The sequence below is a fragment of the Marmota marmota genome, unplaced genomic scaffold (assembly GCF_001458135.2).
Source record: "Marmota marmota marmota unplaced genomic scaffold, marMar, whole genome shotgun sequence".
NCBI classification, from domain to species: Eukaryota; Metazoa; Chordata; class Mammalia; order Rodentia; family Sciuridae; genus Marmota; species Marmota marmota.
In genome coordinates, this window is record NW_026000005.1 from 9,557,885 (window position 1) to 9,571,190 (window position 13,306).

At 31.1% G+C, this 13,306-nt stretch overlaps 1 protein-coding gene across 16 annotated transcripts in view; it reads left to right on the forward strand.

The window, feature by feature from the left end:
• Positions 1 to 13,306, forward strand: part of Gulp1 (GULP PTB domain containing engulfment adaptor 1) — a 280,193-nt gene that overhangs the window by 241,262 nt on the left and 25,625 nt on the right. For 12 of the 16 annotated variants that reach the window (XM_048808147.1, XM_048808148.1, XM_048808143.1 and 9 more), the window contains one exon: positions 1,875 to 2,012. The exons of the other annotated variants lie outside the window; for them this stretch is intronic. In XM_048808147.1, coding sequence (XP_048664104.1) covers positions 1,875 to 2,012 — 138 coding nt within the window. The remainder of the gene's footprint in view (positions 1 to 1,874; positions 2,013 to 13,306) is intronic. 16 annotated transcript variants of the gene reach the window in all.

The window sequence follows — 13,306 nt, forward strand, 5'->3', positions numbered from 1 at the left end:
GCTGTTACATTAACATTTTTTTTGAACCAGTGATTGAACTCAGGAGCACTCCACCACTGAGCCACAGCCACATCCCCAGCCATATTTTGTATTTTATTTAGAGCAAGGGTCTCAATGAGTTGCTTAGCACCTCACTTTTGATGAGGCTGGCTTTGAACTCTGGATCCTCCTGCCCCAGCCTCCTGAGCTGCTGGGATTACAGGTATACCCAGCTATATTAACAAATCTTTTGATTTTTCTGTATAAAAAAGCCTATATAAGTTGAACCTTCTCTTCAAAGCTGTTCCTCTCGACTGTTGACATAGACATATGAGCTATCTAGTAATACTTTACAAGCAAACACTATTCTTCCTCTTTTAATTTTCAGGCTTGCCAAGAAATTCATTGGTGGTTTACTATTTGGTTTACATCTAAGGAAAAATGCAATGTTGTTGGCAAATTCTCTTAACATTTCTTTATCTTTCTCATTTTGTATGCTAATCTTTAGTCTGATGAACAGTAATGCAAATCAGAATGATAGATCAAATCTTAACAAGCTGACATATCAAACTCTGAGCTTGAGAGGATAAGAATTTTTATTACCTTAGTGATATTTATTTTGATCAAAATCTCTGAGATTCTGATTGATCTGGGTGAAGATGAGGCAAGTGTTTGCAATGGGCAACCCAGGTATTTGTCCTAAGGGTAGACTGAAACCACTTTTAGAGAAACATTACTAAAATGAGGTTTTCTAAGGGGACATTCACTTGTCTTTCTTGGCTGAAACTATAGTTGCTTCCATCTGTAATCATGTACAATACCCACTAAATAATACAGGTAGCCTGACTTTCTGATTCCTATTCCTAGTACTGTAACACATTCTGGGAGGAAAAAGATACTAAGAGCCACAGTAGGTTTTTTTACTTATTTACATCATTCATAATTAAATAAATAGATAAGTTTTTTTTTTTTCACCTTCAACATGTTTCAGAAAACTGTGATAGATAAATAAATAATATTGATCTATTGGAATGTAAGTATATAAGTAGTATTGAATACTCAATTTTTGACTAAATAATAGTATTGTAAAACATTATTATTTAATTATATATTTTTTTACTTTAATTAAGTACATTCTGATGTTTTGCATGAGTTTTATAATTCACTATTTGTGTATATGTCTGTATGTGTGTGCACTTAGTGTACTGCAGCTCTACGTCTGGTTGCAGTTATTTGTCTTTCTACCAATTAGCAGGGTTTATGCAGTCATTTGAAGCCTCTCCCATTGAGAATATTACATAATTTGCAAGGTTGACCTACCTAGACATAAACAGTTCAGGAGTGTATGAATAACTATGAAGATATGCAAAATAAAATTCAATTAAAAAAAACTAGGAGTGAAAATGGTGGTATGTTCTGGGTGAAATTTTTCTCCAGATGAGGTTATGTTCTAATTGTAATGCTAGTTAGTAGCAATGACATAAAATGAAAAGAATTTGGGATAAAAAAAAAAAAGGTTAGGCTAATTCTTTTTTGAAGTATCTTAATCTCTTTGAGCCTCAAAGTTCTCCTGTATAAACATGAAGGATTTAAAGTATATGGTCTCTTAAGATGCTTTGAAGCTCTGGAAGTCTGTGGGACTCAGATTCTCTTATATTCTTGTGTTTTTTTGAGTACTATTGAAATGAATATCTTAGTTTAATCCTGAGTCAGAAGGTTCATCTACCTTGCATGTTTGTTTAAATTTGGGGTATATGTAATTGTTAAACTAAAGCTTAACAGATGATTATTACACTTTTCAAGTCTTAAGTTATATGTTATTAACACATGCTGGTGTTTCAGAAAATAGAAAAAAAATTGCCATCAACAGTATTTATTTCCATCTGTGTTCACAGGAAGTCCAACACAATTGCCAGCTTCATAGAATATCATTTTGTGCAGATGATAAAACTGACAAGAGGATATTCACTTTCATATGCAAAGATTCTGAGTCAAATAAACATTTGTGCTATGTGTTTGACAGCGAAAAGTGTGTAAGTATGCCAGATGTTTTAGGGTGGTTTGTTCCATTTTACAAGCCAGGAATTGCCTTGTTTCCGACATTAATAAAGTATTTGGAAGTGAATAAGGTCTGTAAATACTTAAGTACACTAATAGATTCATCCTGTCATGAGAATATCCTTCAGGATTTCATCTTTAACTAAATTCTTATGTTCATGAGGAAAAGCTTGCATGAAAATTTCTTTTGTTAGAACAACAGTCCTACTTGTGCTGTGCATTTATATCTCTTGTAATCAGTCATTTGTAATTTTAATCTCAAAAAATATTTAGCAATATGGACATAATGCAAAGAGTAATGGTGAGAAACTATTTTTTGTTGTTTTTTTATTTTTTTAAGTCTTCCTGGAATGTGATAGATTTCATGAAGAATAGTATTCTAAGGTCCATGAAATAAAATCTGCATGGCTCCTTTAAAAAATTCTCTAATACCTTAAATATTTGGTTCTTGATGTCTGTAATTCAGATATTTAATGTAATGAAAGGTAGTAATATTTTGTGTACATGTGAGTGTGCTTGCTTTGAATTTAATCTAAAATTCTTAGTAAGGCCAGTTAGGCTATTCCAAGAGGTAAATCAGGCAACCATTCATCAATTATCTGGAATCTTAAAGAAAATCCTGTGTCTTGCTTTAAAAGCATAGACTAATTCTAATCATAATCTAATCTGAGTTCTTCTATGAAACTTAAAATATGTGTTACAAGTACACATTGCAGTCATTTTCTTCAATGAAGGAAGAATATTTATTCTCAATATTATTGGTTTAAAAAGGACATAAAACTTAGTTGATTATTTGCTATTTTCACTCTCAAAAATAGAGTATTACTAATATTATTATCATTTTGTGTCATTTATCTCTAGTGTTAGAATGCGATCTTCTTGAGAACAAATGCCTTTCTATTTATATGTAATTTCTGCATCAGGTGGACCACAGATGCTCCATAAATTTTCCTTAAGGAAAAACTCAAGATGAAAATTTACCAAAAGTAGCTCAAGTTTTTTTTTTTTTTCTGTATCTCTTAAACATTAGTGCTTTAAAAAGGCAAGCTAATGTGCTAACCTACTTGGTATAATAATACATTTTAAGAACCAGTGGATATTATGGAATATCTCATCTGAAAAATATGATTACCCATATAAGACACTATTATATACACAAAAATATATTTTGTATGAAGCTCAAATTGCTTTTGAAATTTATCCTCTTGAATTAATGCATTACATTTACATATTTCAAGTGTTTCATAATCATGATTATTTGCAGATGTTTTTCTCTATGTGATTGGAAAGATTAAAGTTGATATTTGTTGAATATGTTCTATGTGTAAAACATAATAACCTTTACCACGTGCACTACACAATTAACTCACTTGTCTTTCCTTTCGTACCCATAGAAATACACTTCCTTGGGGTCCCCTGTAATGTTTATAATCATAATTAATTATAAATATCATACTTCTTTATATGTTTACACCACTTGTTATACCTTTCTATGATATTCATCCAAATCTTCTACTTGCTCATAAAATGTTTGCCAAAATGTATAGTCATATCTTTTAAATAGCATAGACCTTATTTCTTCTCAATCATAAATTTCTATAATTGATTACTAGAATTTCTGTTCCTTTGACCTACTATTCTTTTTGGAAATAGCATATCAAATTTCATTTTTCTTGAAGTTTGACAATTTATTAAAGTGAAAGCAGTGATTCACAACCAGTTTGTGCTTATAAGAATTGTAAGAGGTGACTTTAAAATATTCTTAAGTCTCATATCAAAATATATTTTTTTTTCAGGAAATCTACAGTTAGCAAGCAGTTGTGCTGCAGGTAGATGCAAGCCTGGGTTTTAAAAAATAAGTGTGCAAAAAATATCTCTCAAGTCACAAGTTGGTATCAGCTTCATGAGTTCAAAGAGAAATGTTTCCTTAATTTCATTGTATCATTCTCTATGAAATTTAATTGGCTCTAATTAAAATCATGAGTGTTATTTGATAGGTTTAAAAAATGTTTGATAGGCCATCCTTTCTAATTCTTATTTTAAATAGAGTATTAACATGAAAGAATAAATGATAACTTAATGGCATAATTCTTTCCTCTTATTTTAACAAATCATGGCCAGAGACATTTATTTAGTTTCCCCAAGTTACAAAGCTAAGTAGTAACAGAATCTGGACAAAAATCCAAGAGTTTAGATTCCCATCACCATATTTGTCCATTCATGTTCATGAGTCTCCCTCCTTCCATGGTGAACCATCACTGAAGAGGGAGTGAACCTCTGTCCCCTCCAGGGAACTATGAGGCAGGGCTTTTCCACCCTCACTTCCCTGCTGGTGTGTGTCATAGGAAACCATCAAAAACAGAAGACTTAAATAATTTCTAGAATTCATAACCTAGTAGTATCCAAAATATCCAAGATTCAACTGAGAACTTTTCTTCACACCAAGAAACAAAACCATCTTAAACTAAATGAAAAACAATGAACCAATAGATTCCCCAAACCATTATGGCAGAGATAATAGAATTATAAGACAAAAAGTTTAAAACTACCCACATAAAATGTGAGACAGTAAACAATTACAAGCACAGCTGAAGAAGTAGAAAGTCTTATTAAATAAATAAAAAACCTAAACAAAGAAATAGAAATCAGAAGAATTAGTGACTTGTAAGTCTGACAAATAGAAAGTACCCATTCTAAACAGTTCAGACATAATAAGTATACACACACACACACACACCACACACACACACACACACACACACATATGAATGTGCCTGTCTGCATGCACACACATAGAAGGGCCCAAAAAGAAACAAAAATGAAACAGAACCTGAGAGACCTGTGGGACTGTAACATAATGTCCAACATTTGTATGTCCTTCCAGTCCTGGAAAGAGAGGAGAAAGAAGGCAGCTGTGCCTTCTAAAAGCACTCAAAGAAATAAATGGTTGAAAACTCCCCAAATTTAACAAATAACATAAACCCATACTTTTAAAAAATCCAGTGAAATCCAAAAAGTATTACTCCAAAATACTGTAATTTTGGTAGATGGATAGATAAATAGGTCCATAGAACAGAGTAAAGAACACAGAAATAAAATCACAAAAGCTATTGACAAACTGCTTATCAGACAAAGGACTAGTATACAGAACTTTTGACAACCTACAGTATAAAAATAATCAAATTAGAAAACTGGCAAAAGACTGAAAAAACATTTTATTGAAAAGTATAGAAAATTGGCAAGTAAGTGCATGAAAAGATGTTAACAATAATTATGTATTGGGGAAATGCAAACTGACATCAAAATGAGAAGTAACTTACTACAAAATTAACTTACTACACAATTAAAGCTGCAATAAAAGTACCAAATGCTACAGACACTTGGAGAAAATCAGTTTGTCAATTTCATAGAAACTAAACATGCAACTATCATACACACTATTTGAAAAAAAATTTAAGAGAAATCAAAACTTAAAATGCTCACACAAAAACCTATACACAAAGATTTATAATAGCTTATTCATAATGGGAAAAATCTACAAACACCACAGAAAATGGCTGAATAGTTAAATACTCTGGTACATTCTAATCATGGAACACTACTGAGCAATAAAAAGGAATGAACTATGAATACAATAACAGCTCACTGATGACTCCCCAGAAAATAGGGAATGAGAAAATTCAGTTCTCAGAGCTTATGTGTTCCATGATTCCTGTTCTATAGCATTCTCAAGGTTACTAAATCATAGGAATGGAAAATAGATTAGTGTTTGCCAGAAGATTAAAGAAAGTCTGAGAACAAGCTATAAGAGGGTATACGTACAAAACAGCAAGATGAAAGATGGAATTTTCACATTTTGACTATTTATTGTCAACATCCTGGTTGTGATTTGTAGTAGATTTTTGAAATATGTTACCATTGGGATAACCCAGATATAGTGCACACAGGACCTGTATGTATTCTTTTTTAAATGAATCTAAGCCTAAAATGATCTCAGAATGAAAATTTTACTTAGAAAAATAAGTCATGGTCTGTTTGAACCAAACCTTTTATCTTATCTTAAATAAATACAGGCAGAGAGATTCACTGAAGTTCTGAGAATCACAAAGCTAGATAGATAGTAACAGAATCAGACCCATAAATTTTCAGTTTCCTTGAAGTTTAAATGTTAGTATGCTACAAAACTGGAATTTCCTTTACTGATAAGATCATGTATTATTAAGTTTTAATATTTATACAACTTCTTTAGACATTTCATTTATAGTATGATTTTATGCAACTTTATTATTTTATTTTATGTAGTGCTGGGAATTGAATCCAATCCTAGTTCATGTTAGGCAAGTGCTCTACCATGGAGCTATACCCTCAGCCCATTATCTCATTAAGTTTAAAAATAATATTACATTGTTTCCAAGTATTTTTGAGGATATTATGAATGGAATAGTTTTCCTAATTTCTTTTTCAGTAGACTCATCATTGGAGTGTAGGAATATCATTGATTTATGAGTGTTGATCTTATATTTTGCTACTATAAGTTCATTTATGAGCTTTAGAAGTCTTCTAGTAGAGTATTTTTGGGGGGAGGGTCTTCTAGATATAGGATCATGTCATGAGCAGAGATAACTTGAGCTCCTCTTTTCCTATTTGTGTCCTTTTAATTTCATTCTCTTGCCTGATTGCTCTGGCTGGAGTTTCATTGACCATGTTGAATAGGAATGGTGAAAGTTGGCATCCTTGTCTTGTTACTGTTTTTAGAGGAAATGCTTTTGGTTTTTCTCCAGTCAGTATAATGTTGGCCTTGGGTTTGTCATATATAGCCTTTACAATGTTGAGGTAAGTTCCTTTATTTCCTAATTTTTTTTAGTATTTCAAATAGGAATGGGTGCAGCACTTTGTCAAATGATTTTTCTGCAACTATTGAAATTATCATGTGATTCTTGCCTTCACTCTATGGGATAAATTGCATTTATTGATTTCTGTGTATTCAACCAGTCTTTCATCCCTGGAATGAAACCCACTTGGTAATGGTGAAGTGTCTTTTAATGTGTTGTTGCATGTGGTTTGTGAGAGGTAAAGGACCTCTACTAAAAACTACAGAACACTAAAGAAAGAAATTGAAGAAGACCATAGAAGATGGAATGACGTTCAATGTCGTTGGATAGGCAGAATTAATCATGTCAAAATAGCTACACTACCAAAAGCTCTATACAGATTTAATGCAATTCCCATTACAATTCCAATGATATTCCTTTTAGAAATAGAAAAGGCAGTTATGAAATTCATCTGGACCTGGGCGCAACAGCACATGCCTGTAATCCCAGCAACTCGGGAGACAGAGGCAGGAGGATCACAAGTTCAAAGCCAGCCTCAGCAAAAGCGAAGTGCTAAGCAACTCAGTGCGACCCTATCCCTAAATAAAATACAAAATAGTGCTGGGAATGTGGCTTAGTGGCCAAGTGCCCTTGAGTTCAATACCTGGTTAGCCCCCCAACACCCAAAAAAGAAATTCATTTGGAAAAGTAGGAGGCCCAGATGACTAAAGTAATTCTTAGTGAGAAAAATGACACAGCAGGCATTACAATACCAGACGTTAAATTATACTACAGAGCTATAGTAACAAAAACGCCATTGTATTGGCAGAAGAATGGGCATGAAGGCCAATGGAATAGAATAAAAGACACAGAGAAAAACTCATGTAAATAGAGTTAACTCATACTAGACAAATGCACTAAAAACATGTATTGGAGAAAAGATAGCCTATTCAACAAATGATGCTGGGAAAACTGGAAATCCATATATAGAAGATCCTGTACCAAAGTCAACTCAAAGCAGATCAAAGATTTAGGATTTAGACCCAAAACCCTGAAACTGCAAGAAGAAAATATCCGTCTAACACTCCAGCATGTCAGCACAGGAACCAGTTTCCTTAACAAAATTTCTAAAGCCCAAGAAATAAAAAAAAATTCATAAGTAGGATAGCATCAAATTAAAAAGCTTCTTTACAGCAAAGGATATCAGCACAAAGAGAGCCATAAAATGGGGGAAGATCTTTGCCACCTGCTCTTCAGGTAGAGCATTAATATTTAGAATATAAATAGAACTCAAAAACTTAACACACCAAAGAAACCAATAGCCTAATCAATACATGGGCAAAAGAACTAAAGAGATGCTTTTCAAAAGAGGAAATACAGTGGTCAACAAATACATGAAAAAATGTTCAACATCTCTAGCAGTTAAGGAAATGCAAATCAAAATTACACTGAAATTTCATCTCACTGTAATCAGAATGGCAATTATCAAGAATGTATATAATAATAAATGCTGGCAAGGATGTGGAGTAAAAGTACACTAATACATTGTTGGTGGGAATGAAAATTAATGCAACTGTTGTGGAAAACAGTATGGGGATTCCTCAGAAAACTAGGACTAGAAATACCATATGTCACAGCTGTCCCACTCTTTGGTATATATTAAAACCAACATATCACAGTGATGCAGCCACATCAATGTTTACAGCAGCAAAATTCACGATAGCCAACTATGGAACCAACCTAGGTGCCTTTCAACAGATAAATGGATAAAGTAAATGTGGCATATATATACAATGAAATATTAATCAGCCATAAAAAGAATGAAATTATGGCATTTGCTAGTAAATGGAAGGGATTGGAGAATATTATGCTAAGTAAAATATGCCAGTACCCAAAAGTCAAAGTCAGATGTTTTCTCTGATATGCGGATGCTAACCCAAAATAAGGTGAGAGGGAATAAAAAAAGAAAAACAAACAAAAAGAGACTGGGAAAGAAAAAAGGGGAAAGCAAATTTTACCAAAATACAGGAAAGATCAATGAGGAAAACTTAGGGCATTGATTTGGATGAAAAAAAGACAGGAAAATGAAAGAAGAGTGGAATGAATCCGACTGAATATTTGCATGTGCAGGCATGGATGCAGCACGGTGGGGCTCAGCATAAGATGTATCCATATGACACTTAAAATTAAAAAAAAAACCAACAAGTAAACTGTAAATGCATTTAAGAGGGATGCGTGGAGTGGAGGGAGTTTGGGGGATGGGTAGTGTTGGGGACTGAATTGAAGTGAGTTAGGTTCCATGTTTCATGCTGTTGTGATTATGTCAGGGTGTATCCTGGTATTGCATATAACTGAAAAGAATTTTTTAAAAGTACAACATATAGACTTAAAAATAATATTAGAATACAGAATTCATTTTGATATGGTTGATTTGGCTTCTTTATTATAAGCCCAATATTTTCACTGTAACCATTTTGGCCATATTTTGATATTCTTTGTTTTCACAATTTTTCCAATGTATGCATTGGAATATATATATATATATATATATATATATATATATATATATATATATATATATATTTTTTTTTTTTTTTTCTTTATTGGATACTGCTTCTCCCAATAAGCGGATGAAACTGTCACATCCCCTCCAGCTTAATTTTTTTTAATGTGAAGTGCAATGAAAATATGGCAAGGTGTAAAACTTCTCCTTTACCTGCTTAATATTTGTAGAAAAATTGTTCATTGTCCATAGAATCATACATTATTACTAGAAGTAATCACTATATGCAGTCCTTTCATAAGGTCTATTTGGGAGAAGTTGTTTATTATGTATTATTCTATAATTACATTTTGTTTTCCTTTTTAAATTTTCTGACACAAACTTTTTTTTTAACTAAAAATATTCTTGCTCTTTATATTTCATTACATTATCAGGGAATAAAAACTGTTTTCCTAGTTTAGTAATCCAACCTAATATAACTAGTTGATAATAAGGATCTGAAAGCTTATTGTTATTAAATATTTCCCTTTACTGCTATATTCATTTCTTCAGTTTATGAAATAGCAAAATTTATTTAAGAAACAAATAATTTGGCTTATTCTGACACAAAGGCAGGAGTGAGCAACTGTAAACCAGAAAAATAATTTAAGTTAATTAAATTGTCTGATATTCATTTCTATGTGATTACTATAATACTGACATATTTGATATTTTCAGCCAGGCACTCAAATTTTGTGTAATTATTAGAAATACATAGGACTACTGCCCTATATTGATCTTCCCACATTGCTAATTGAGTTAAAAATCTAATAGGGCCAAGGGGTGAAAGAGATAAGGAGGGAGCATAGGGGTAAAGAAGATGGTAGAATGAGATGGATAAAATTATCCTGAGTACATGTATGAAGACACAAATGGTGTGAATATACTGTATATAAAACCAGAGATATGAAAAATTGTGCTCTATATGTGTAATATGAATTGTAATGCACTCTGCTGTCATATATAACAAATTAGAATAAAAAATGAATAAATTTTAAAAACTTAAGTTACTTATTGTTTCTCTTTTTACTTTTTAAAATAATTTAAATCAAGAACCATGAAATTATCTAAGTGTAATTCTCTTATTATATATTCATATCATTAAGTTCTTTATTTATGAGTCAGGAAACATTATTTGATTTTAAAAATACAGTTTTGTAGGACTATGACATATTTCCCAAATAATAAGTTGTTGTAGTTATTTAGAGAATCTCTTTTTTTGAATTATGAGATATTATGCATAAATCCATTTTTATTTTTTAAATTTCAATTGGCATACTTTGCTTTATGAACTATTAAAATTAAATTATAGTTAGAACATTTTAAAGTTATTTATTTTAATTTGAGATCTTTTTCTGTGATCTGATACTGTATATAACCAGACATTTTATTCTAATAACCAGTAAAGCATCAGAGTGTGTAATTTCTGTCATAGATATTTGAATATGATTTTAGTTGAATTCCGAGGTTTATTATATAAAGTTTATTGACTAAAATACACTTTTTCTAATGTAGAAAAACAGTGTGACATACTAATAAAGACATGAACTTTAACATTATTGAGGCAGAAACTCAAAATACTGTCCCATCATTCATAAGTTATTTCTGAAGGCAGATTTATGTTTCTTAAAATGTTTGGCTCTTCATCTCTAAGTTAAAAATAGCTTTCATTTAAAAAATATTATAGGGGAAAAACTATGTTTTACATAGTTGTGAACACAATACGTTATATTATGAGATTATTGTTTTAAGTTAATATCACTCACATTTAATGTGATATTGGCGAAATTAATATAGTTGAAATAAAGGAACAGGGTATTTAATACAGAGTTCCATACTAAAAAGTTGCTATAAATCAAAATTTAGTATCATTATACTCTTAGAGCGTATGTGAACATGTATATACACATAAATAAATGCAGTCCTTATGACCTGTATCTAGGCATTACATCCACAAAGGTGGCAAGGGCAAAGGTGAAGGTTAGAGTTAAAGAAAACTTTTTAAAATTTATCTGCAATGCTCTGTTGCTTTACAAATGTACTCAGGGAATTAAAAGAAAAAAATGGTGCTAGTAATGATTAAAGAATCCTATTAAAGGTGTCATAATGATTAAAGGACCAATATATGTTCGTGTCTTTTTCTATTAGATTTTCTGTTTCATTTTAAAAAATATAATAGAAAAAGACAAATTCACAATCATATCACAATGGTATTTTTAGAAGAAATTTGAAATTACCTCTAATATGATAAAACAAATGGTCATGAAAATAAAAAATTAATCTTCAAAGACACACCAAAGTCGGGGGGGGACATATAGTTCCTGATTTCAAAACTTACTTTAAAAAAAATTTTATCAAGCAGAGTAGTACCAATGTAATGGCAGACAAATAATAGCAATATTGTAGAGTCCAAAAATATCCAAACATATATTCTTTTTTATGCAGATATGAACAGATAATTTATTTAAGAAAGTAGTCTTTTGACAAATAGTCCTAGAACAACTAGCTAAGTATATTTTTAAGTTACAAAGAATTAACCCCTACTTATGCTGTGTAAAAATAACTTAAGGTGGGTCAACTTAAAAATGGAAGTTTTTATATTCTTATATAGAACTTGCATTTTTCATAATATTGAAGAATACATGTGAGTTTTTGGATTACAGTGATTTCTCAGAAATGATCACAAAAACATTAAACATGTCAAAAAGATGCAATGTAGTTTATTAAAAATAAGAATTGTATGTTAATCTATAAACATTACTAACACCTTAATAGAGTGTCACTAATCCAGTAAAATGACTCAAGATAAAAAGACTTAATGTCTAATGTTGGTTAGAATGTGGAACAGCTAGAAATCTCTTACTCCTGGTTGGAATGTGAAATGTTATATTACTTTGAAAAACCATTTGGCTGACTCATCCTATGATAGAGCAATTTTTACTTTCTAGGTATCTACCCAGAAACATGGAAGTACATGTCAACAAAAAGATTTTTACACGAATGTTTGTACTTTTTATTTATAATAACTAAGTACTTGAACACCATTAAAGGTCCTCCAATAGGAAAATGGATAAACCAGTTATAGTCTATACATAACATGAAAAACTAAATCAGTAATAAAACAGATGTATTATTGAAACATGCAATGTGTATGAAACTCAAACACATTACATTATTAAAAGAAGCCAGACACAAAAGAACAAGTACTGTTTGATTCATTTTTTATTGATATTTAGAATAGACAAAACTGACCATGGTCATGGAAATTAAAGCAGTAGCTGTCCATAATAGATGGGATTTGACTAGCAGTAGGCACAGAAGACTTTCTAAGGGGACAATATTTCATGTCTTAATTTATATGGTATTTATATACATTTATCAAAAAAATCTGATCGTACAGTTATGATGTGTACATTTCTTGGTATATAAATTTTATCCTCCTACACCTCCCCCTCCAAAATGTATATGTATATGTATACACAGGTGGTGTATTGTATACACAGGTTGGAGAATCAGACATTCTGGATTTGAACTCAAGTTTCTCCACTCACTGAGATATTAGGCAAGATATTCAACCATAGAGAATTGAAGTTTTGCGATCCATATTGTAGAGATAATAATCCCATGTCAGAGTCATTATGTGAATCAAAAAAGGTAATATATACAGAATACTTACCAGATAGTTTCATGCTTCATAAGTATTTGTTGTTATAAAAAGAGAATATGATTGTTAAAAAAGTCACTATCATAAACAATATGAAGTGGACTATTGTTAATGATGTATCATCAACATTATCATTTAAAGGATTATTGTATACACAGTGAGAATTTCATTAAAAGGAAACATTGAAACCATGATTTAAAAAGGAGAAACAATAAATCACAATGAAATATAAATATTTTTATTGTAAAGTAA